Genomic DNA, 27,312 nt, shown 5'->3' with positions numbered 1-27,312 from the left:
TATCAAGTCCAACTACGTACGGGCTCTGCTGCCAGTCCTGGGGCTGGTCTGATTGGCTGTTGTGTCTGGCGCATTTCACATGATAAATGATGCAGCAGACTAAACGCTAAAAGGGGGTGCTGCAGAGATGGCAACTCTGTGGGCAGGAGGCCAGAGGAAAAGTTGCAACTGGAACGGGCAGTGCTGCACCGGAAACTTGGGGCTACAATCCAAAGCCTAATATGCCTAGGCCAAGGCGTCACTGAAAACAAACAAATTGAAGAATTGCCCCAGCGTCCATAAATAAGCAGTGTGAACAAAGCCAACTACATGCTGAGATGAAGATGCTGAGCTGAGCGCAACGAATATATATTTAAGAATGCAAAAAGTAGAATAGATAAGTTAGCTATAAGTGTAAGCCACATATACGATAAGTTTTGCATGATTAGGATTTAAATATGTGAAAGAAAGAAGCAGCAGAAGTAGGTGAAGAAGAATGAGATGAAAATCATTTTATTTCCACTTCTTCAGCTCGTTTTTCTGCTGCTTCTCTCTTCTACACATTTATCTGTTGACTATTTTAAGAAGATAGGTAAGTATAGATACATAGAAGAAAGAAGTATCATAAGAAGTACAAGAGTAAAGAGCATAACATGCGGCGACACCTAGCGGTCAAAACTTTCTCTCAGGGAAAGCTGGAGACTGTTTCGATTTGGCTTCCGGATTTCGACAAGTGAAGACGTGAGCTCAATGCTGATTTTAAAGTTAAAATGTCAACAATCAAGAGGATAGGGATCATACAATAAGAAATAAGCAGAAGAAGTTTGTGAAAAAGAATAAATGAGTTAAAGAAGGTGCTTCAACCTGACTTTTAACATAAGATTCACCTACAAAACAATGCAATTATATTTAATCTCACGTTACAGATATGAATAAGTACTACCTTGCAGGCAGTACTATCTAAACATATATCAATCAACAGGCACGCCCAATGTCAGGAGAGAGCTGAACACAGAGCTAAGACGTATTTGATTTGTCAAATAAAGTGACCGTGGAGTATAATAGAATGTGAGCCGTTGCTTGTTAGAACTACAAATTTAGCCTAAGTGAAATGCTGGTCGCACACACACAAGCAGGCACATGTGTGTGTGTGCCTAACAATAGATAACTGGGCCAGTGAACAGGTCCTGGGGCCATTTCGTAAGGACGTGCGTCACGCTCACTTCCTGCGCCGAAAAGCCTAAAAATAGCTACAAAATTATGAAGTGAACGATGCATGTAACAAAAGCCAGCACCCGCTTCGGCAGCAGCAGCAGCAACAAAAACAACAACAACAACAACAACAACAACAGCAGCAGCAAAAAAAGTGAAAGACGTATCTATATATATGTTATGTGCATATATATATATATGTATATATATTGAATCGCATATTGTTATCGACATTCGGCCATACGAAATCGGATATGTGCACACACACACACACATATTCCTACACACACACGCACACACACTCACATGGTTGTATGCATGCAAAATGTATAATTAACCAAACACGCACACACTGAAAGGATATGTGCAGAATGTTACGGCCGTTTACACAGCCAGCCGCCCGGCACTGCAGCCACTCTCCGTCCACACACCCTGTATTCAGCAACGCTAGAGAAATCGGGGTCGTTTCGACTGGCTGCACAGTGTCAGCTAAATCAAAAAAATTATCGATCGGGATATGAAATATCGGAATGTGATATAAGGAATATGGAATATCGGAATATGAAATATGGAATTAGGAAAATGGAGCATGGAATGTGGAAAATGAAATATGGAATATGAAATGTGGAATATGCAATATGGAATATGGAATGTGCAAAATGGAATATAGAATATGGAATTTGGAATATGGAATACGGAGTAGGCAACATGGAAGATGAAACATGAAGCATGGAAAGTGGAATATGGAATATGGAATGTGGAATATGGAACTTGGAATATGGAATATGGAATATGGAATATGGAATATGGAATATGGAATATGGAATATGGAATATGGAATATGGAATATGGAATATGGAATATGGAATATGGAATATGGAATATGGAATATGGAATATGAAATATGGAATATGGAATATGGAATATGGAATATGGAATATGGAATATGGAATATGGAATATGGAATATGGAATATGGAATATGGAATATGGAATATGGAATATGGCATTGGAATATGGAATATGGAATATGGAATATGGAATATGGAATATGGAATATGGAATATGGAATATGGAATATGGAATATGGAATATGGAATATGGAATATGGAATATGGAATTTGAAATAAGAAATGGAACATGGAACATGGAATACGAATTTCGGACTGTGATATATGGAATAGGGAAAGTCTTTGTATACGTATCTTAATCGAAAATAATATAACTAAAATATCTGAACTATGTAAATATCTGGAAATGAAATCGATGAACTATGGACGAATGCATTTAAATATGTGAGGGGAAATCAATCATGTTAGGTAAATAGGGACATACAAATATGACAAATATGTTACATATGTGGGCACTGTGGACTTGCAGTATCCTGTGAGGATATGCAACACTGCGATGTCAATGCTGCAGAGCCTGGCAACAATGAAACGAAAAATGTTGCTCTTTTTTGTTCTTTGTCCTGCTGCCACATTGGACGATTGCTGCGGTTGCGGGTGCCGGAGCGTCGGGGTGCAAAGGGCAAGGGGCGACGGTGAGGGTGCAGAGGCGGGCAGGGGCATCTGGGTGCAAGGGTGTAAGGGTGCGATGTTTTGTCAGTGAATGCTGCACGCTGCTCGGGATGGTGTGGTCAACTGTGGACTGGACACCGCTCACTTGCTCTCTGCGTCTGTACGAGTGTGTGTGCGTGTGTGTGTGTGTCAGTGTGTGTGTGGGTATGTGTGCAAAAATATGGAAACATTTGGCACTAATTGCATGTGCTCAGCAGCAACGAGAGCAGCAGCAGCCACGTTCACGTCGTCATCCACATCGTTGGCCGTGGTGGTGGTGCCTCGTTGTCGTCCTTGTCGTTCTGGACAACAGAAGAAGAGCGACAGTTATGACAGCACAGCCGCAGCACCGCACAAAGCACAAAGCACAAAAGAAATTGCGCAAAAATCGTTGTAACAAAAGAAGAGTGCACACACACACACACACACACACACGCATATGCACGCAGGCACAGTGGGTGCGTTGTTAAAAAGGACATTTGCAGGACATCATAAACGTTTGCAGGCCAGGCCGGGAGTCTAGCGAAAACAAGAAACAAAAATACGGAAAAAAAGTAACAAAAATACATGGAACAAGGCAGTCGCTGTTCGAGCAAAACTTCAAAAGTCAGCCAAAGGACAATGTGGAGAGAAGTGGCAGTGGAAGGCGACGAAGTAGCAATCCTGTTGCTCCTGTTGCGGCTGCTGCTGCTGCTGCTGGTGCTGCTCTTTTCTAATAGTTGTTACACACACGCATAAGGGCAACATACACATAAAACGACACCGAGCTTAACAACAACAACAACATGGTCTACAACAAGGACATCGACGCCAATGACAATACAAAAGGAAACCCGCGACATATGTACGTTGACTGCGGCATGGGCTTATTACGTTTTTCAATAAAAGCCATCCACACACCCGCCCCCACATCCACGCAAACGCACACGCACCCTCATACATATATATTATCACACACACACACACACACACGTTTACACACATATTTGCCACGTTTATGAAATTTGCTGCGCAAAATGTTGGCCAGTTGGTTAAATTGTCCTCTGGAGCAGCCACACAAAAAGGGCAAGCCCTCATCGCCTCCTCCTCCTCCTGCTGGCAACTCCCTTAGCTAATTAGTTATGCAGTCAATCTATGGATATTTCATATATTACAATAACAAGTGCTCATAATTATAAGTGAATTGTACTTTTTGTCTGCTGCTGAATGAGCTCTGTCTCTGTATTAGTCCCAGAGCGCTGCAAATGCTTTGAATAATTCGGTTTAAGCCAACTCTAAAGCTGTGCAACGTTGAAGCTCGAAAACTATAAAAGCTGGAGAGACTAGCTTTGGACTCAGTGTATACGTAATATATAGAATTATTATAAATAGCTCACTTTTGATGGCTGCTGCGGTACTGGGCTAGTCTAGAGCACACAGAGCTCATCCAAGTTGAAGGCAACTTTCGACTAGATCAGTCTTACCTGTGTCTCTTTCTGCGCTTCCTCATCTATAATGAGTCGAAGTTTCCTTAGTTTCAGCTTGTAAATGAGTTCTGCTGGGTTTTCATGTGACGCCGGCTTCCAGTAGATCGGTTCATTTCACACTCGACTTGTTTTCTGGGGCGTGGCTAAGTGTGCTGCAGCCCATACGCAGAGAGACGTTGCAAGGCGCTCGGCCGGCTATCGGACAGGTGGCTGTGCCCATCTTGTGGTAATGCTGCCAAATGGCAGCCATTTGCGTCGTTGTCTGGCTGTAAGTTGTTGCACGTTGCACGTTGCACGCAGCACGCAGCACGTTGCGAGATGCAAGTTGTGCAGTGCGTTAAATTTGAGTAGCTGACAACTTGTCGAGTATCTGGCTAATTGGTTTCGGGCTATATGAAACGTGTTAGATGAGTAGGCCAGCTCACTCGCTCTCTCTCTCTCTCGCTCTCTTTTAATGTTTGTCTATCTCTGTTACTGCTTCACTCTCTGTGTCAGCTAACATAAACATCAAATCAACGAAACAAACCACCAAGAAAATCGCAATTGCGTGAGTTGTTTTTGCTTGATACTCTACAATATTGTTATTATCAGGATCATAATCATTATCAGCATTATTAGACAAGACCTGCTATAATAACTGTATAATATAGTTAGCCCATGAGACTAGTTCGGCTATGATATTCCAAAGGAGCAGCGAACAGCAGAGCTGAGTCGGCCCAGACCAAAGACAAGCAATCTAGATGATATGACTGCTAGCATAGTTAGTATACATATATATACGCACAGCACTGTATTTATATGGTCTGTGAGGCATACATCATGTGGTGTTACAAGTTCAGCGAGCACTTTGTTCGACCCTTGGCGAGGGCATAAAAAATAAGATGTTGGCGACAATTTATTGAGCAGCAAACTCATTTGACTATAACTTATGATTGGATTATCGGTTTAGTATGGCATTTGACAGCAGGCAGCAGTGCTGCGAGTGTGTGTGGGTGTGCGTGTGTGATAAGACATATGTCTATGCGCCTATATGCAGGCTATGCAGTCACAGTTGTGTCTGTGTGGAAGTCATAAATGCGTCGCAGACAAGCGGAAAGACACAGCCAAAGATGCTGGCTTGCCAGACAGCTAGACTCGGCCAGACAGCCGGCCAGACAGCCAGCTGGCTGCGCTTTTCTCCTTTTTATTTTGGCTCTGAATCTGGGCTCGAGCTTGGGCTTTTGCTAAGGCTTGGGCTTACGCTGCTGCCTTTTTGGTCGCTTCATTTGGCTGGCGGCATGCAACAGCAACGGCAACAGCAGCGGCAGCCTTCACATGTGTGTGCCTGTTAGGGTCTGTTTTATTGCGCCATAAACACGCACTTAAGCACACATAGATACACATATCTACATACACATAAGCACTGTCCCCACACACACACGCACAACATGCCCTGCCACTCCTCCGCCACCTTCAACAAACAGCCCCAAGCTCAAGCCACTGGCCTCTTACCCTACCCCGGCCCATTTACCGCTCGCTTTTGGCGTAACTTTGTGCAGCCTTTAGGAATGTGTAACAGAGCGTAAAATTTTGATTTTTCCAACCACCCACACACACACACACTTCCACACACACACACACAGATAGCAAGGAGCGCGCGTTGCGAATAAAAATCATATCTTGCATACAATTAGCTTTAATATTTTAGCACTTTTCTTAATGTACATCAATAACGAACCGGATAAAGAGACAGACAGCAAAAGAGAGGGAGAGAGAGAGAGATAGGGCGGGAGAGTGAGAAAGTGTGTGAGGCGTACGTAGCACATGCAAATAAATGATTTATAAATCAAATTTGTTAGCAAAAACCAAATGTGAGAAGTTTTTATTTTTATTTCTGCTGCTGTTGCTGCTGCTGCTGTTGTTGTTGTTGTTGTAGTCGTGCACATTCTTTACAATTATTGAGCCTAATAAATCTTCCATGAATACCCTCAGCAATCAAGGCAAAGGCAGTCCAAGACTTTCCATCCGTTGATGCAACTTTAAAGCAATAAATTGTATCAAAAATCAATTTTTAAAAATTAATTTAATACGAAAATTAAGAAATTGTATAAATATGCAGCTTGTAAATATAATAAAACTATGTAATAAATAAAATGAACATTTATCACGTTATGGCCAAGGAGCTGTTGGGGCTAAATTAGATTAGGCTTCTTTCAGTTAAGTCATTAGTTTTGAATGCATATTAACTGAACTATTCGTGAAGTTGTCTCTCAGACCTTAGAGTTTTACAAGTTAAAGTTGTTTGACAGCCCATTTAACAGCTTAAAGAAGCGCCTTATTGAGTTTGCCTTGAAATGTCATTATGTGTATGCTGACTCTAGAGCAATACTTGCAAATTGTTGAATGGGCACGTAAAGAGGCAGAATTGCTGCATTTGGTGTGGGGATAAGCCAGAAGCTGCTGTCAAAATGCGCCTTATGGAGTCATTGGCTTATATGTTTTCAGAAATAAGCAAATGATGTTTACAATCGCAATTGTATTAAAATAATAATGTCATAAAGTGGTCAACGCAATAAATTTAATTTTATAAATTTTAAAAATATATTTCATTGATTTATTATGAATGAAAGTACTATAGCTAAACAGCATATATATTTTACAAATTTTCAGTCTGTTGAATGAGCTAAAGCAAACAGAAAATTTGTTTAATAATTTACAAAAAAAATTGATATGTTCTTTTTCCTCTCTCTCTTTCATTTTAGTTGTGAAAGTTATTGATATATTGATGTACGTATTCTTAATTTGTGATAAAGAGTTTTTATAATGAGTTTGGCTTGGCAAGGCCATTTAAATCAGCAATTCTGTACATATTTATTTATTTATATTTTTTTATTTATATTTATTTATTTATATATATTATATATATATTTATATATTTATTTATATTTTCTTATATATAACATTTGATAACATTTCTAAACGTATAAATTCTAAAAGTATAAATCTGTCTAGATTCTATTGAATTTCTTTATAAAATTTCGGGTGGCATTAGAGGCACATAAGTATGGCATGCCTGATATTCAACAAGTTTTAAATACACTTGAAATAAATTGCAATGCATGTGCTTGGAGCCAACAATGAGACGTACGAGCAGCTTGTCAATTGCCAATCTTCAGCTGTGTCTGTGTGAATCGATTTATGACAATGTTATTCTTGTTGCAATCAAAATTCGCAGCATTTCTTTGTTTGTTGGGCTGACTGCCTCAGTGCTACAGTGTGGCATGTGCCGCGCACTCCCGAAAAATGTTGCTGGCAAGTGCTTGCTAACTGGTATAACAGTTATGTAATGGCAAGCTAACAGGGCGCGCCGTTAACTTAACAGTGGATGTTAGCTGTAAGCGAGAGAGCCACAGCGCAAAGAGAGTTTGGCTCTCTTGGCGCTCTCCAGCTGTCGGACAGCTGCGAGTAGAACAGCTGTTATATGTATAACAGTTTGGCGACTGCTATAAAAGGCGCCGCTTACAGTTGGTTAGAAATATGTTTATTACTTCTCCGTAGCCATTGAAACTACTTGTCACCCTCGAGCTAAACAACCCTTACGGGCAAGGCACATGCTCGTCCAACTGCCACCCACTTAGCCAGGACACACACCAGGCGTATAAGAGCCTGCGACTCTCTTTGCCGTCAATCACATCACTTGGCATTTGACCAGCCTCGTCTCAACAGAAATGTCCATAACATTCGCCTTAACAGCGTTTCGCTCTTTTGACTCTGTTACATTTAGGATTCGCTCTTTGAAGTTGACGTCGGCGCAGTGCTTAACAGTGGAGCGTTTGGCAGGGTGTTTTATAGCAGCTCATAGAACAGTTATAAGAGTGGTGACTGTCGAGTACTGTTAGCACGAGTCTGTTAAGTGGCAAACACGGATCCTAAGCTATGCGACCCTATCTAATCTAGATCCACAACGTTGATGGATTAGATAATGAAGCTAATCTAAATTGTAAGGAATGCTTAGAAATCTGTGCTCAAATAAAAGATAAGATAACACTAGCTTAAAAGAAAACTATTGTCTATTAACAATTAAAATAGTTAGCCAGAAAATTCTACGCGACTGATAAAGTCGTTTAATAGCGATAAGACTTGGATATCTTCCAGTGTAGATATGTGTGCAGATACTAAACGGCAATATATATTATGTTTTCTAATATTACAAAACATATATTGAATAGAGTCAGATAAGCTGAAGGGTAGCCATATCTGAGATTGGGCAAGCGCCACGCAAGATATGAGATATGCCTTAGAGATCCGCATCAATTGTCCGAAATAATTGCAATTGCTGCGTCTGCCAATGCGCAAACACGAGTTCACTGGCTGAAAGGGGTTTTTGTCTTAGGCTCGGGCAGACGGAGTTGTTCGCATCACAGACGCTGCCGCTTGACAAGTTCGAGCGGCTCTAATTTGTATTCGAAATGTGGCTTAAAATGAAATTATCGACCACAGACCACGGATTGCAGACGTGGATTCAATTACCAAATACACTTTGAAATAGTAATAGTCCAGTGGTGCTGGTGAGCCACCCATGCAGCGTTGCACAATACGCAAATTGGCGGTGTGAAGGCAATGCCAAGTTTGTGTGTGCGCGTGTGTGCGCGTGTGTGTGCGTGTGTGTGTGTGTGTGTGTGTTATCTGAGCGCTAAGTTATGCAACAAATACATATGCATAAATTGCTGCTTCCATTTACATAAAGACAATTCTCTAGCTGCATAAGTGTGTCTGTGTGTGTGTGTGTGTATTATGAGATTTGCTTTTGAAATGAACATCATTATCGGAACACTCAAATACACACACACACACACACACACACACAGGCACACTCAACGGTTAGCTCTGGCGTTGGTTAATTAACCAGACCCACACTCACCCACACTCACCCACACTCACCCACACACCCGCCCGTCCGGCCGCACACATACCTGTGTGAGAGTCTCGCTTTGTCTCGTAACATAATTGGCCTGTATACAATTGTAATTATAAACCACTAATAAGATTCGAACACGTAACGATTTTCAAACTGCCATCAAATGGGTGTTCCCCATTGCCCGATGCCCTGCCGCATTCCCATTTGTTTCGTCACATCAACAAGTTAATTTTGCATATTGTGGGCAGTGGGCGTGGCCCCTTTCGCACCGCACGGGGCGTAGTACGTGCATTTTAATGCGATTAAAATGGCAGAGAGCCAGCGATTGGTCGCGCACCAGGTCAAAGTTCATTTCATAATTACAAACGCAACACCAAAGTATTCAATTGCATATGCCACAGAAGCTGCTGCATGGCTCAGCGCAAAGAAACGAAACGGAATGGCATGGCACGGGCTCAAAAATCCATATGTGCTAACACCGTTAGCCCAACTAATTGCCCCTTTGTCGGCTTGTCTATTAATTAGCTAAGTACACTATATTTGTGTATTCAAATCGATAAACATCAGCACTACGGATTGATGGCATTGAAAATGTAATAATGAATGAGGAAGCTCCCAAGGCGGCGGGAAAGTGGAGGGGAGTTGCTAGTAGATGTTCATAGAGCTGTAAAAGTAATTGTAGAAATACATTTTCGTGTTGGTTAGTAATGAAAAACAAATAATTTAAATATTATAATATTAGAAATGATGAGAATCGCATAGAAGAGCAGTAAATAAGGCTGAACTGAGAAAGAACTTTGTTGTTGACATTTTCAATCTTACCTCAGAACTTAAATAAGCATATAAACAACAATTCATCAATCTGTACATCAATGATGTCAATGTGAGAATAAACTCTGATTCTTAGACGTCTTTTTCACCTCAAAGGTATTAAACAGTGAATATAATCATACATAAATATACATACGTCATTTATGCATTCATATATAATTATACTTGCATATATACTTACATCACTAGACAGAAATTAGACAATACTTACATATAAATAAGCATTTGTATAATGAAGTATAAAGAAATGCATACATCATTCATCATACATTATTCATTATACATTATTCATCATATATCATTCATCATACATTATTCATCATATATCATTCACCATACATCATTCATCATACATCATTCATCATTCATTATTCATCATATATCATTCATCATACATCATTCATCATACATCATTCATCATACAATATTCATCACACATCATCATACATACACAAAAAGGAATATCTTTTCATAAATCTATACACACATACATACATATATGCCTCAATATATACATCGATGCCTCAATATGTTACATCAATTGCTGAGAATCACATAGTGAGGCAGTGTAATTACCAGGTGTTTATCTGCTGCCTGTCACCTCAATCATCCCATCAGTCACTCAATCCTACGCAGCCAGCTGAAGGAAAAGAAAACAATATAATTTAAATGTCGTAGAAACATATTTGAAATATCTGTTCAGCTCTTGTTGCCAGCTTTTATTGCTTTAACATCTTTCAATTTTTGGCCTGGTTTTCCTTTTGGCAACGTTTTTTTTCTTAATCTTTTGCGCAGCTAGGAAAGAACGCTACTGCGAGTTACGCGTGCCCCGAGGATTGCACTGCTCGACGCTTTTTTTTGCAATGAAAATGAAAATGGAAATTGACAACTGGACGGAGCAGAGCATAAAAAACAGAAAGGAAGAGGGCGAGGACGAAAGAAAGAGCGAGAGCGAGAGAGAGAGCAAGCAAACGCATTCATATGTGAAATGGAAAAAATTATAATCCAAATAAGAGAATGCAAACGGAACGACAGGCGAGTGAAGGGGATGTGTCAGCGGGTGTGCGTGGCAGGGGTAGCGGCTAAGAAGAATCGATGACGGATATCTGTTGATAGCCAAGTCGTCGAAGCTGCCCGCCCACGCAGAAGCCGGCGCCGGAACGGGAGCCAGAGATTGGGCTGCTCTGGTCTGGCCTCGGACCTTTGGCTACTTCTGTAACCAATTTTTGAAAATTTCTTAAAATTCAATAAATATTTATGAGTTGATAATGCCAAAGCGAGCAGCTACACACACACAGATACACACACGCACACACACACACACAGCTCGCACGCTTGCTTGGTTGCATTAAATAGATTACGTATACGAGCTGTGGTACACGGCGTGATGGAGCTGGCTGAGGGAGGCTAAGACCAAATGCAAACATATTTGCCTTGGCTACAGTTGGATTTCTCATCTCACTCTCTCTCTCTCTCTCTCCCACTCTCTCTCTGTGTGCTCAAGTAATGCGCATAATTCAAATATATTTATTATACTTCTCGTTAATCAGCTAAAGGACACATAAACAACTCAACACAATTTCCATTCGAGAATTTAGTCAAATTCTATTCTCATGCGAGTCGGCCTTGCCAATGCTCAAAGTTTTTGTTGATCCAAGTAGGCATCGGCGTTGTTTCGGCCGTAGACCCAAACCAGCTAGCCAAATATCGTCAGTCAGTACTCACAGCTCAATTCGAGCGTACTGTCTAAATTTCTAAATTTTAGTTTAAATTTATTTTTGGAATTTTTAATGTTTTCGAATATCTTTTTATTTTAATTTTGGTTTTCTCTTTTGGTGCCGTGAGCTGAAGTCAAATATAAATTTAAGTTGCAGACGATGCTTCGCTGTTAAGTAGAGGATGCCACACGAAATGGCTAATTGGAAAATTCGTTAATAGTTTCTATTTATATCGAATATCATCATGTAAACATTTCTACAAGTAGGTGGAATTGAAGGCTGCGAGAATCCTGATTGAAGACGTCTGTCTGTCTTTCTTTTAGGTCCTGCGGTCAACTCTATATATATATACATATATACATACGTATCAACAGCAACAAGAACCGACTTCTTAGGTCACGCTTACCAGGTGAGAGAAGCGGGTTGTTGCCCAGGTGCAATGGAGCCTTATTTCAACAAGTTTTTCTTCTAGTTGAGATCAAATATAAACACAACACACACAGACTCATTACAATGATTAACAACGATGTAATCAAGGCCTTCTGAGTCTGGGGCGCACATTCTCTGGCGTATCTGGTGGATGTCAACGTAAACCACGAACAAAAACGCAACGGAATAAAACAAACACTACATTCACAATAACAAAATTCAAAACAATACCAAAATTCAAAAACAATATACAAATTTAAATACAATTACGCAAATACAATTGCACAAAAATACAATTAGACAGATGCAAAACAATTACGCACACAATCAGACACAAAATTTTATATATATTTATATATATTCAGCATATTTATGAACTCTCATCAATCATCATTACAACGCGATTGCCACTCCATATAGATTGCACATACAAACCCATAAATTTGTGAGTATGAATGAAAATTATATGATTATATAATTTATATAATTTTTATTAATTTTATATAATTCATAGAACAGTGTAGAAGCTACTACTGATATGCAAATTTCATCAATCGCTTCCGAACGCAGACGATTTTAATTAGATTTTACACAGATTGAGGCTAACACAGATACAAAACAGGCTTTATATATTCGATTGGTTTTCAATTTCTAGAGAGCTCTTCCATCCGTAAGTACAAATGTATTCCTATACCCGAAAGATGCATATATATATACATGTATACTAAGACTCTTGCTGCAGGACGGTACCACGCTATTTGCAGGGCGTTGCAGTTGGCGTCGTGTATGAAATATCTACAAAGAGAGATCCAATTGAATTTACAATGCACAGCAGCCGATTCTCAGTTAAACACACATGAAAAGACAAAAAAATCAAATAAATACAAATGAAACTCAAGTTTCTTTAGCCGGTGCACAGCAATTTTAATTATAGTTCGTATTAAACAAAAAAAAACGCAAAGCCGGGTTGGATTCAGGTGTGCCATTAACACAATTTTATTTTGAGGTCTTGTGTGAGTCTTGACGAAGTTTTCGCCTCATCCCAACTCCGCTAACTCTATCCTCTTAATCGATATCATCAAAGTTCTTTCGTTTACAGGACGGTACCACGCCCTTTCAGTTGAAACGAGGGACGCGAAGCTGGCGTCCATTTTACCAAAATGGAGTAAATCTTGTTATTACACAAATTTTAATAAATTGCTACTTCTGATGGAGAACACACTATGCATATAAATGTATTCTTTATTCGTTGATCGTTTGGGAGCTATCCGTTTTGCCTTTGCCTGAACATGTTCAGTGAGCTGAAGACTAGATATAGGACTTACGATATAGGACTTACGATATAGGACTTACGATATAGGACTTACGATATAGGACTTACGATATAGGACTTACGATATAGGACTTACGATATAGGACTTACGATATAGGACTTACGATATAGGACTTACGATATAGGACTTACGATATAGGACTTACGATATAGGACTTACGATATAGGACTTACGATATAGGACTTACGATATAGGACTTACGATATAGGACTTACGATATAGGACTTACGATATAGGACTTACGATATAGGACTTACGATATAGGACTTACGATATAGGACTTACGACATAGGACTTACGATATAGGACTTACGATATAGGACTTACGATATAGGACTTACGATATAGGACTTACGATATAGGACTTACGATATATATATAATACATACATATTGATATACAATATATGCACTGATCAATAGCTGTACTAATAAATAAGTTAGTGCCTCGTGGACTAGAAATTTATAAAGTTCCTCTCATCCTGAGAGTGGCGCCATCTAGTGTGAGTATGATCAGGCCCAGTGTTGATTAAGGATAAGCGAGTGTGTGTGTGTCAGTCAGCCAACAAGCGCGATTCAATATGCTTGAGGAATGCATTGAAAGTAATTCAAAGTAGATCACGCATTACCTTACACGCAGCACTCATCTGCATATTAGTTAGTCGGAAGTGGGAGTGAGCTTCCATCAATAGCAGACAAATGCTGAGACATATTTTGAGAGCTGGTCGACAGCTGGTTTATTGTTTATATGCTAAGAGCTCTCTAAAAGCATTGCCATCATAGTTCAGGTCGGTCTGGCTGCTTGAAGAGCTGCGCCAACTGCGACCAGGCCATGAATATATCCAGCTTTCATCTTCTTCTTTTTTGCCCATTTGGCTTACTGCTGACTTTTCTTCTGCTCGCTCGCCCATTTTTTGTTTTTTTTTTTTTTTTTTGGTGTCGTGGAAAAGAAATTCATCAAACGAATTATTAGAAAAGTTTTCTAGTTGGCACCGTTATTGCTGGCAGACGCCTTTTCAAACTATGGTTAAGATGGGTGAGGCAGCTAGATAGATAGGGTGGGAGCTTGCGCGGGGCGGTTGGCCCCGCTGGTGTGTGTGTGTGTGGGGGGGGGGGGGTGTATTACAACCCTCATACCTCAAATCGAAGCTTGCTGTAACCAGCGAAGCCGCCAATAATGTTGAGCACGTCGAACGCGACGAAACAGATGAACAAACTTTAACAAACAACAAACAAACGAACAAACAAATAAACAGGCTGGCAGGCTAGCTAGCTAGCTAGCTGGCTGGCTCGCTGGTTGGCTGCTTGGTTGGCAGCGAAGCCAACTTATTTATTTATAAAAACGAACGACGAACGCAGGCAGCGTAATGAAATTCTGTGCATATTCTGACGTACGCACACACGCACACACACACACACACACACTTTGCTTTTTGTGCATAACTGTAAGTTCATTTTGTGCGATTGTCTTGCCTGTATCTGTATCTGTGTATCCCTGGCCTGCAGATGTATCTGTAGCTCTGCTGCTGAATAGTTCGTCCTGACAAGAGCGAAAAAAGTAAGCAGCTAAAGCGCGCGTCGTCGCGTACGTGATGTTCATATTTTCATAGATTCAATAATTTATAAATTTTATGCTCACACACAGACACATATGTAGCAGCTAGCTCTGTCTGATCTCTGCGCTGATTTGGCAGCACTAAAGAGCGTCTCCCCTGCCTTCCCCTCTCGCTCTCCCACTCTCCGTGTGCGCTGATGTTATTGCCCTGTCGACAACTTTTATTGAGATTCCTTCGAGCACCTACGAGCAACTTTGTCTGGCTAACTTGCGGCTGGGCCTTCAACAAATCGAGCAAATCTTTTGACTCCCATTCATTTAATTATACAATATACAAAGCGTTAACATGAAACTTAAGACAATTGAACTTTTACTGCTTCTATAAGAGAGCTTTAGTATAATAATAATATACTGCATATACATAAAAAAAGCTAGTTAATGCAAACCCAGATCCACAAAGTCAACAGGTTTTCCACATATCTCTACTCGACTCTGTTGACTCTATCATCAGAGAGCAAGTCTAGTTTGGAAGTTCATAGAGCAAAGTTTGCTATCAAAATATGACAACGTAAACTAAATTTCAATAAATTTATTTTTGTTTATGTATCACTTTTCGAGTCCGAATTTACAATTACAAAATATTCAAAAAATATATATGAAAGATACTCGAATAAATAATTGATGTGAGAAACCATTTTTAATTAGATTTGGCATAGCCAAGCGAGCAAAAAACAGAAACAGTTGACAGATCGAATTCCCATTCAAACAGATTGCATAGGGAAAATATGGCTACTTTTGAATACACTCAAAAAAAAAATAAGACTCATTTATTGAATATTAAACTGTTATTTTTCAGTATTTGTGAATACACTTAAAAAGAGCAAATAAAGCTTAGCTTGAGGCCTCTCTGTGCTCCACTCTATTTCTTTCTTGTTTGAAGAATTCTGTTGGAGATTTTTTCTTACACTTGAAAAAAATATGGCTATATATGAAAAGTCTGAGTGCAGCTCAAAAAAAAAAAATGTTGCCAGCTTTGCGATTTTTAGAATTCGCTTGAAAAAAAAATGTTTTTTATAAGACTTTTGATTCGGGCTTAGGCCAAAAGTAAACTATGAATAACAATTTATGTGAGTGCATGTTGGCATGTGTGTATGTGTGTGTGTGTGTAACAATTGGAAGAAGCAGCAGCATGTTGAAATAAAATACAACACGCAGCAAACGACTCGTCGACGTCGACACTTTCTGTTTTTTAACTCAATTTTCAATAAAAACAGTGAACAAAACTTTTTTCTCGCCCTCGCTCTCTCTCTCTCCCGCTCTTTCTCTCTCTCTCTCTCTCTCTCGCTCTGTGTTGTTAACTTAATTTCGCTTGGCGCAGCTCGCAGCTCGATGCTAAAAGCATTTCATTGTTGTCCAACTCGTTGCTTCTTCTTGTTGTTGTTGTTGTTGTTGCAAGTATGTGGGCGTGGCACCCAAAAACCGAGCAACGGCATTTTACACGCACTGAAAGATTTCACTTACAGCTTGCAAATGGGACGAACGGGCAGGGCAGCGCAAGCCAGGACAGTTGGGCGGCAGCGCTGTTTGTTGGAGGCGTGGCTAAAAGTCTACAAAATGCAGTTAGTGTCAAAATGTGAGCTAGCAGCAGCAACAGACAGCAAAACAGCAGCTAGCAGACAACAGACAGAAGATAATAGAGACAATACACACACACACACACACACAGCGCACAACAACTGCTGTTGCATGTCCAAGTTGAACACAACTAACTTACAAATTTTTCCAAAAGCCAAGTAGCTTCTCCGAACCAAAACGAACCGAACCGATTCGTAGCCATAAGCCGAATTTCTGCATGAAAACTGAACTAAACTTGAGGCCAAAAAGGAAATAAAAAAATTTCGATTCGACGTCGGTCAGCCGAATCGAGCAACATATTGAAGCGAGTCAACCGAAATTCATCCATTATGTGCATTATGCTCAAAATTCAAATGTTTTTTCTTCAATTTATTTTCCTACGGCTCCTGTTCGGTATATCCAGTTGCGTTCATAAAAATAGTAGTGCTGCTCTTCACAACGCATAAGCCAAGTGGAAAGCCATTTTTCCTGTTCAAACATAAAAATATGCCCTCTTTTAGTTCAGCATGGAATGCAATGAATAGAATTACAAAAAAATGCCGTTACTTTCGGTCAGGATTCATTTGTTTTGAACAATTTTCCAAAGAGTTGCAATGGACATCCGTTGTTCATAGAAATAGTAGTGCTGCATGGAAGAATGTGTAGGAAATAATTAATTTTACTATTATTTTATTTAAGAAAAAGTACATATTCACAGGAATATATATATAATATATAATTTACTGATTTCAATTCATTGGAAGTGCAAACTCTTTTGGATTTTAGTGCACAGAGGAAGGCGCTGCTCGAGAAGAAACAAAACTTAGAAAGAAGTTGAAGATATATAAATTCAGAATTATTATATCCTCTGCTACACTCGTTCATAATTTATTCCCTGATTCTTTGGCTCGCTGCTACACCCAATCCCATAAAGTCGAACTACTCCATAATGTACCTGGAGTTAATATTTCGATTTGCTTAATTTTTTCTCCACTTTTACATTCAATTCAAATTTGTGCATGGATTCAGTGAAGTTAGTAGAAAATTGTGCCGCGCGCTTAACGAAGCGCCTTTAAATGCGCTGTTGGCTTCCGTTGCCATTGCTGGCGGACATTTTGGCGCCATCTAGCGACGGCATGCGGCATAAACCAATCAGTTTTTCCTGGAAAGCTGCTTTCAGCTGCGAAGCGCTCTACGATAGCAAATATTTGTACTTATTTGTGAATCATATCGAATAACATGGATGGGACATCATTCATGTGGTCGACACACACACACACACACACACACACTCGCACACTCACACACACGCACGCATATCCAATGCAATTATTATTGTTGTCATTTTTAGTCACTAATCACTCTCGAATAACGGGCCGACGCCGCCGGCAGCGTCATAATAAAAATAATGATGTGACATAAAAAGAAGAAGAAGAAGCAGCAGCAGCCAATGTGTGTGTCTGTGTGTGTGTGTATGTGTGTGTGTGTGTCTATATTTGTTGTCATAAATCTTTCATTGATTGCAAACGAAGACATCGAAGACAACATTGACAACGACCAAAGATGAGCCGCCAATGCAGCAATGGCTAAAGCAAAAGGCTTCGACTGTGCGTCGTTGCTGGCGCGGGCGGTGCTTAGTGGGCGGGGCTGGTCCACAAGGTGGTTGCCAGCACTGTGGTGGCTTTGCAAGCCGATATGCCAAAACAGACTCTCCGCATAAAGCGGCATGACTGAAATAGATATAAGCAAATGTATCAGCGGCTGTCACCAAGGCAGCAAGACGCGACTCCATTGCTTATTCTCTGCCTCGTGTCGGGTATAACTGCTGGCGGCGACTGTTTGTGAGTGGAACCTGTGTCAAGTGACTCAAGTGCTATTCAAATTATGCTCTTAAGGGAAGTAAGTGATTTGAGTCATTTGAAATGATTCGAGTTACTTAACTGATTCAAATGATTCGAGCTATTTAAAATATTTCAAGACTCAATTAAAAGTAAATGATCTGAATTCTTTAAAATGACTCAAATGATGTGAATTACTTGAAATTATTGAAATGATTCGATTTATTTTAAATGATTCAAATGATTCGAGTTATTTGAAATGATTCAAATGATTCGAGTAATTTGAAATACTTCAAATACTTAAAAGTAAATGATCTAAGTTCTTTTGAATGACTCAAATACTTGAATTACATGAAATGATTCGATTTATTTGAAATAATTCAAATGACTCAACTGAAAGTAAATGATCTGAGCTATTTGAAACGATTCAAAAGATTCGACTTATTTGAAATAATTAAAAAGACTCAACTGAAAATGAAATATTTGAAATGATTTAAATGAATCGAGTTATTTGAAATGATTCAAATGAATGGAGTTATTTTAAATGATTCAAATGAATCGAGTTATTTGAAATGATTCAATTGAATCGAGTTATTTGAAATCATTCACATGACACGTGGCGCAAATATTTGGAGTTATTCGATCATTTCATTGCGTTAGAATTATTTTATATTAATAAAAGCATATTTCATTTAATAAACGACATAATTTGGACTAAAGTCCAAAAAGATAAGAGCAAGTTTTAATTTTATTGAGTGATTTGAAAGCTTTTGAATGATTCAATTGCTTTCAGTAGACAACTACAGCTATTGTGGCTAAAGTGCATTAAGAAGAAATATTACTAAATATGAGTCATTTAAATGATTCATAAATGATTCATTCAATCAGAGTAGCTGCAAATATATTTATGTAGTGTATATGCTAACCGTGTGCTACTCTCTTAGTCCACACATACATAAATCTTGATAGAGAGCGTGTGTGTGTGGGTGTGTGTGTGTGCATGTACTTTTTGTTGAGTTCGTTTATCTTGTTTATCATGGATTTCATTATGGCTGTGGTTGCGTGTCTTTTGCTTTGCGGTGGCTTATGTCGCCATTCGATTTTGAAAATGTAAATCTCTTGTCCTCATCCACGTGACCTGCCACCTCTGTCCCCCTCGTTACCGCCCAGCATCCGCGCCCCTTTTACTTTTGCTTGTCTGCTGCTGCTGTACTCTTCGTCGTTGGCGGCGTCGTTTGTCAACATGTCAGCAGCGCTGATTGCTGACTTCGATCTGAATTATTAAGTTGCTTTTAATGCGTTTGCTTTTGCTTTTTGGTTCGATTTTCGATGTGGCATACTTTTCAGCGCCCAGCGCCACAGGCGAAAACAAAGCGCCAAGCAGCTCCAGCGGCAACAACAGCAGCGAGAAGTGATGCAACACCAACAAGAGCAATTCGGATTTGCAAGTGGGATCACTTGATTTCGCCTTCGCCTTGGTAATTGGTTCTCTGCATTATTTAGTGACATTTGACGTGGCTGCTAAGTATTTTTCGATTGCCCCAGAGAGGGAGAGACAGCAAACGGAGAGAGAGAAAGAGAGAGGTAGAGCGCACTGTGGCATTAGAGCGCAAGTAAAAGAGTGAGCCAGAGAGTGAGTGAGCTTCTATGCCAGTTCGCATTGGCATTAGTCAAGGCAAGTTAAGTGCATTTGCAACCGATACAAGATTTATCGATAGTCGATAGCAATGCTAGTTCCATTCGAAAGTCGTTAGTCAAGCTAAGTCAATTTACTTAAGATATAAGATATATATAAATATAGATTTATATAAATAACATATCATGTCGATAACGATAACTGACGGTTGATATCGATAATAGATATTAGACACTGATACGTGTAAATAGCTTAAGATGCATTGCTTATTGTTATCGATGACCATTGCTATTATTGATCTATCGATAGTCGACAACGATATCGGATACATTTATGGCAATCCATTTGGAGCTTATCGATAGTTGTGCGTTGTTGTGGCAAACGATAGTTAACGCTCATATGTGTGGCTAACAGTTGACAATCTATCGATAATCGATACCGATAACAGCCACATTAGTGGGCAACGATTTATGATTTTCCGATAGTTTCTATCGATAACATATTTTCTAATGCATATTAATGATTTATCATTAGCAAACTGAAATTTAAAGCAGCCTTTCGATGTTAATGCTAATTGAACTGGTTCATTACAGCTGCACATGCATATGCACGTCTTAATCTCTCTTTACAGTTAGAAATTTCTAATGCTGGAATTTTTGTTATGCAAAAATCAAGAGCATTAGCTAAAGGGCCAACTGGGTTCATACGTTCGATGGCCACCCCGCTAGCTCTCGCTCACTCTCGCTCTACTGCTGTCCTTCTCTTACTTCTGCTTATTGTTGCTTGTGTCCTTTCAATGCCCGCTGCGTTGACTTCATAAATATGCCAAACGGACTCTATCAAAATACTTGGCAACGCAGAGAAGCAAGCAGGCAGAAGAAGCCTTCCTCGAGTTGAACATAAACTAAGCGAGTAAATTGAGACACGACGGACACGTGAGTTTGATAGATTGAAGGATATATAGAAGCACACACACACACACACACACACACGGAACACATGCTGAGCTAGGCAACATCCTCTGTCTGAGCTGTGTGTTTCGTGTTGTGTGCGTATTTCATTAACGTCTCCTTTGAAAATCCATTCATTTATCAAAAGCAAACTTCAAACACGCGCGTGTGTGTGTGTGTGTGTGTGTTTGTGTGTGCGACAGATACTGCAACAATTTAGCTAGCAACTATCTCTCTCGCACACAGCATCGCCCTCTCGCTCGCTCGCTTCTGTGGTGGCATCGTAAAAAGCGTTGCGGCCAAAAAGGGATCAATGAAGCATGCCTAAGAATCTGTCATTTATGACACATGACATACTTTATGAGTAATACACACCACTCCTACACGCCCCTCCTTGGGCATGGCCAGCGTAATAAAAGCGACGATAATAAAGATAAGACCCAGCAGCAATTGAAAGTTTTGCGCCAGACAACTTGAAGACAACTTTGACCTCGACTTCGGCTTCGACTTCGAGTTCGATTTACCCTGACCAAGGGCCGCCAGCTCCTGCTACTCCCACATATTTGTAACTCTTAGATATCAGCTGGATAGTGCTTCTCCTGTAACTCAACTCATTTCCTTCCTACCAGTTTTCCTCACCAGATCGGCACAACTCTTGAGACATCAGTCTCATTTGATTTTAAGCATTTCCTTTAAAACTGTGCGTATTTTAATGCGAGTTAATTTAAGAGCGCGCAGCGAATGGTCAACAGCCGGACAGCTGTGCAGCTACGGCGGAGTCCTGTGGCAGAATCTCACGCCGGAGTCGTATTATAAATTAAGCACAAGGCCAGCGCGCACAATAATTGCAAACTACTGAAGCATTTAATATTTTGAGTGCATTTCCGCGTTACGCTCGGCCGGAGGGAAAGGGTTTCGCCGGCAACAGAGAAACCAAAAAATAAGTGGAAGCAAAGGAAGGAAATGATTTTCAGAAAGGTGCGAGAGAAAACAACAACAGCAACAACAAGAGCAAGAGCAAGTGGAATGAAGTGGCGAAACCGAAACCAAAGCAAATCGAATTGAAACACATGAAAATCGAAAGTCCGTAAAATGCCGATGACCAGGAGAGACCACAGAGAGAGAGAGAGAGAGATAGGGAGAGAGAGTTGAGATCCCTGCTCAGACTACGGGTCAGAGTTCGGCCAGCCGTAAAGTTAATAAGGCGCCCGGAAGGCGATAAACAATTTGCGTTGGCGAAAAAGTCGGGGATGTTGCCCAAAGGCGTGGCGTAGCCCAACGGACTGCGAACTTGAAATTCTAATTGGCATTTTATGCCAGACCACGCCTACAGCCCACAACCGCACACACGCTCGCTGGCGCGATGGTCGAACAGGTGTGAAATCGTTGACGAATTCTCACGAATACGTTTAATCCGCTTTCTGATTTTTGCTGCAGTCAGTGGGCGTGGCGTGGTGGGACGTGGCGGCATATTCAGGTTCAGGTTCAGGTTCAGGTTCAGGTTCAGCAGCTGGACTCCGGCTACATTTTGCATTTTGCTGTAGCATCATATCATGTTGGATTAAGAGCGAGAGAGTAGCACAACCGGAGAGAGAGCGAGCGCGTGCCATGCCCTTCGTTGCAAATTAATTTCGTGTACATGTCCTGCAGCCTTTTGCATTGCCACTGTGTGTGTGCGTGTGTGTGTGTGTCTGTGTGTGTGCATATCGTGTTACCCACAGCTAAAAACTGTCCATCACTTGGCCCCTCGTGTCGTCCTGCCAACCGCAAATGTTAAAGCGGCGTGACTTTATTTGATTGTCTGTCCAGTTGCGTTGGCATTTCGGGTTTTCCACTTTGTTTTTAGATCCGCATACGAAATTATATAAAAACAGTGAAAACCCTAAGCTTTTCTGATACGACGGGATTGCTGTACAAATTGAAATTAAAACCCATTTCACCTTTTGTTGTCATTTCGACTGTCAATTGTTATGGTTCGATCCACGGCAACTGGCCCCCGATGGAGGGATAATTATTGTAATTCAATCTTTCTCGCTTTCTCTTTGCCTCTTCTGTGCCTCATTCCTATATTCCCTATTTCTTTATCTTTTTTCGCCTCTCTCCAAGATTGTCTGTCTCCCTCTTTCTTTACCTTTTTTGCTTTGGGCTCTATATCTATCTGTCTATCTCTCTCTGTCCTTCTATCTCTCTGTATATCTCTCTCTCTCCCTCTCTCTCTCTCTCTCTGTTTATCTCTTTCTCGCTCTCTCTCTCCCTCTCCCTTTCACTCACTCTCCTTCTGTCTATCTTTCTCTTCCTTGTGCTCTTTCTCTCTCTTTTTCTCTGTCTCTTTCTCTTTCTCTTACAAATGCTCCGCCATAAAAGATTCTCCCTTGACTAGCTTCACCCATTCCGATTGTGGCATAGAATATCACAGAGTTCAAGTGCGATTCATGTTCGGGCATATTTGGACACGTTAATCAGTCAGCCTCAGCCCTCCTGCTGCTTCTCCTGCGTTTGGCTGCGTCCAGCGAGGGGCATAAAACACATTCTCCTTATCGAATGCCGCAAGTATATAAAAGTTCGCATTTTCCATTCTTTGGATTTGAACACGGTTTCTGCGTACGCAAGTGACAGGCGCTGCCATTTGAAGGGTCGCTCGTTGAGTTTTAACAACAAGAGCAACAAGAAGAAGAAAAGGAAGAAGAGCGCATTATCATAAAAACCTAAAAATATTATACATAAATGCCGATTAAATCTTTATTTTCCGCCTTGACGCACGCAAAGGGCCAGGGCAAAGCATATTTGGTTACGCACTCTACATATGCAAGCACATGCGAGGGTAGCTTGAAAAATTGCCAGCTGGAAAATGGAAATATTTTTATTTAAATTAGTTTATTTAAACATTCCAAAATGCATACAAATTATATTTGAATATAAATTAAATCCAATTTAGTTTATTTTCCTTCAGCCTAGTAATAAAAGTATTTTATCCGTTATATAGTAATTAAAAATATTTTATACAAAATAACAAATATATAAAAATTGTGTTATATATATATATATTTTTTTTCACAGACTTTACAGACTGCCCTCACTATATTTTATTTGAATTCTTTTTAAATAAGTGTATTTAAATATTAAAAACCATAAAAAATGTAACTTACACCAAAAATTAATACAAAATATTTTACTGAGACAAAAAAATATTTCAGGCTACCCTCGCTTCTAGTTATTAAAAATTCTTTTTAAATAAATATAACAAATTTCATTACTTTAACTTAAAAAAAAATATATATATATATATATATATATATATATATATATATATATATTTTTTTTTTTTTTTCCTAAATTGCAAACTCTTTAGACTGCCCTCTCATATAAATATATAGCAATTTTTGTTTTGTCGTGTCCTTCGCTGACTGTTGACAGACATGTGACAGCGGATGGGCGCCCGATCGTGCAACCTGATGATTTAATAACTGCCGCAAAGCTGATTAGATATAGGACTACAGCTACGGCTAGGTGTAGGGGTAGGGGGCGCGGACAGCGGAGGGTTGTGTCCAGGCAAAGGGGTTGCAAATTTAAAGGCTGCGGCAAATTTGTAAATGCTAAGCGAGCGAGGGCAGGCGCTCGACAAGAGCTAACCACCAAGGATAACGGTGCTTGTTGCTTCATGTTGTTGTACTTTTTGCTCTGCCTGTGTGTGTGTGTGTGTGTGCAGCGTGTGTGTGATTGATGACAACTCGAATAAGCGATGATTGATGCTTATTTTACACTTTTCGTAACAACACACGGCGACACATGTTTGTGTGCGTACGTGTGTGTGTGTGTGTGTGTGTTTGCCTCGGCGGGTTTTTTTTTGGCTGGCTTATATATCGGGATTATTATGAGCACACGTTCGAGCGTCTCCAGACACCAACGACAACAATAAAGCCGCCGCTGCCGCCGCTGCCGCCGCTGACGACAACGAGCCGCAATCATCAATGTCAGCGGCTCCCTGACTCCCTCCCTTTCTCGCTGCCTCAATCTGTATTAGTGTTTGTAATTGTTTGTGTATGGCCGTGCATGTGCATTAGTGTGTGTGTGTGTGTGCGAGGTGTTCTTGTGGTTTACTTATTGCTGCGCTGCAATACATCATCGTCTGGCAGTTGGCCGGGTGGGAGAGTCTGCAGGCAGCATCCGCTAACCAGCGTTAGATGCCAAATGCAGCAATTTTAACGGCGTAACACCTTTAAAATTCTATATGTATATATATAGATACATTTTTAAATACTAGCTCTAGTTGAACTGTGACACAAGTCTCAATCATTTATTATTTATTTTGAACAAAAATGGATCTTATTGCCTTATTATTAGTTCTGAAGCAGAAAAAAAATTGATCTTTGGCACATTTTGCTGAACATTCGAGGGCAGTTTTCATGGTGCACGCACGGAGAAAATGGCGGCCGGCGCTGTCGATGGGCGCGGCTGCGTGACGTCACCAGCCAACTGGAGGGGCCACAGCTGTAATTGAGAGAGCAGTGTGAGCGAGAGCGCTAAAGCGTTGATCGGACGCATACCGTTACCTTTCTGTGCGGACGTCGAAAGCGCTGGCGCTGCGGCTGGTCCAATTTACCGTTGGAAAGTAAAGCACGATTGCGTCGTTCCCAGGACTGTTAGAAATGAGAAAGAGCGAGAGAGAGACAGCGCAAGTGTCAGTGGATTACATAGAGATGTAAGTAAATGAAGCGGATTGTGCTGAAAGAGTGAGCTAAGGGCAGATATAGCAATTGAAATGAAGAGAGACAGAGAGAGGGAGAGTTAGGGAATTATCATAGCGGAAACTTGCAAATAAATAAATAGGTGAAAGGATAGAAAAATGAAAAAGAAGTCAGATATAGCGAGAGAGCGAGTGAACACAGGAGAGAAGGAAATAGAGAAAACAAAAAGAATGGCGAGAGCGAGAAATCGAACTAGAGAGCGCAAAAAAAAAATAATACCCTCGCTTAGAAGGAGAGAGAGAGAAAGAGAGAGCAGAATAAGTAAGATAATAGATAGAGATGCACACAGAAGCAAAAGCCGATATTAAATAAATAGAAATAGATGATTTAGCTATAAAGAAAGATAGAGAGAGAGGAAGAGAAAGAAGATAGGAGAGAAAGAAAACAGATAGAGAGAGTTAGATCGTCAGCACACACCTGCATATTAACATCATATTTGATACGCTGCTCCAGCGCTGGCGCCAACTCCTGCAGCTGACGTCGCAGCCAGGCCACGCCCATTTGCAGCTCATCGTCGGCCATGTGGCAGATGTGCAGGGGGCAGCCGGAGGAGCGGCTCAGCTGCTCCAGATCGAAGGCATTCTCCACATCGTACAGCTGAACGGCATCGCTGTGCCGCGTGGCGACGAGCAGCACGGGCTTGCCACGCAATGTGGCATGCTGCAGGCAGCGCTGCAGCAGGGCAAAGCTGCCTAGCAGCTGGTCGTAGCTGGCACTCAGATCGAAGCAATAGATGAGCGCATGGCAGGTGGCAAAGTAATGCTGCCAAATGCGTTGCATATCCACGCTGCCGCCCACCTCAGTCAGCAGCAGACTCAACTCCGGGTCCATCACTCGATAACAGCGGACTCCATTCGTGGCGCCCAGATCGCTGGCGTCGCGCTCCTCGCCGCTGAGCAGATGCCCCAGCTGCGTTTTGCCACTGCCCGCGACGCCCAGCAGCAGCAGCTTAAAGCGCGCTGTCGCTGGCAGCGTCGACGCCTGCTCGCAACAGCAGCAGCAGCAGCACCAGCGTGGCAAGCAGTGCAGCTGGCCCATTTAGCACATAGTTTGGCCTCCAGATCTGAATTGAATCACTCTAATAATTTCTACTCTATTTTGGAAGTTTATTTTCACTCGTCTTCTATTGTTTTGTTTACCAGCCTTCATAGCCGTCAGCTGATTTGGCTGCCCCGTTGTCCGGGGCAACCAGGTGTGCTGTGGCCTTAGCTGTTGCCATGGCTAAGACACGTAGACAATGTTAGCAACATTTCAGTGGAATTTATTTTTAAAATTAACTTTTCATATTTTAACTGATTTCTATTTAAAATTGAACTTTTTGTTTAACATTTGCTGCTACTAAAAGCTAATGTTAAGAATCTGTTATGTTAACATTTTCTCTGGTGTTCTACTTACAGCTGCTGTACAGGAGTCGCTGTTGTTAACAGTTGCTGTCACTTCGAAAAAGCTAAGTCTTACAGAAACTGTCGCTAGATGGCGATGTGTCCCAAAGTCAACTTAATTTACCATTATCAAATGTAAAATTTCCAGCATCGAAATTTACCAACTAAA

General features: G+C 40.7%; 1 protein-coding gene and 1 long non-coding RNA gene across 6 annotated transcripts; one reads left to right on the top strand and one right to left on the bottom strand.

The window, feature by feature from the left end:
* Positions 1 to 11,658: 11,658 nt before the first annotated feature.
* On the top strand, positions 11,659 to 13,312 carry LOC111598839. 5 transcript variants are annotated; one of them, XR_002751400.2, is made up of 6 exons: positions 11,659 to 11,923; positions 11,985 to 12,070; positions 12,134 to 12,535; positions 12,610 to 12,760; positions 12,820 to 13,103; positions 13,190 to 13,312. It is a non-coding gene; the product is annotated as an uncharacterized LOC111598839 (long non-coding RNA). The 5 variants fall into 5 exon arrangements; XR_002751397.2 differs by having other exon boundaries at positions 11,661 to 11,923; positions 12,605 to 12,760; positions 12,833 to 13,103; XR_002751396.2 differs by having other exon boundaries at positions 11,661 to 11,923; positions 12,605 to 12,760.
* An 11,975-nt stretch (positions 13,313 to 25,287) lies between these two features.
* On the bottom strand, positions 25,288 to 26,811 carry LOC111598862 (ADP-ribosylation factor-like protein 3). The gene is made up of 2 exons (XM_023314308.2): positions 26,179 to 26,811; positions 25,288 to 25,653 (listed from the first exon to the last, which is right to left on the bottom strand). Exons 1-2 carry the CDS (start codon positions 26,797 to 26,799, stop codon positions 25,537 to 25,539), a joined length of 738 nt encoding a protein of 245 aa, XP_023170076.2. The 5' UTR covers positions 26,800 to 26,811; the 3' UTR covers positions 25,288 to 25,536.
* Between the last annotated feature and the right edge of the window lie 501 nt (positions 26,812 to 27,312).

This window comes from Drosophila hydei, unplaced genomic scaffold (assembly GCF_003285905.1).
Source record: "Drosophila hydei strain 15085-1641.00,03,60 unplaced genomic scaffold, DhydRS2 tig00000215-arrow-arrow-pilon, whole genome shotgun sequence".
NCBI lineage: Eukaryota > Metazoa > Arthropoda > Insecta > Diptera > Drosophilidae > Drosophila > Drosophila hydei.
Note: the sequence above shows the minus strand (reverse complement) of the source record. Positions and strands in the feature narration are given on the sequence as shown.

Excerpts from the sequence above, each read along its gene's own strand:
- LOC111598862 (XM_023314308.2), bottom strand. The coding sequence starts at position 26,799 with ATGGGCCAGCTGCACTGCTTGCCACGCTGGTGCTGCTGCTGCTGCTGT. Across the intron at positions 25,654-26,178 it reads AATATGATGTTAATATGCAG|TCCTGGGAACGACGCAATCG; the intron begins GTGTGTGCTGAC and ends CATTTCTAACAG.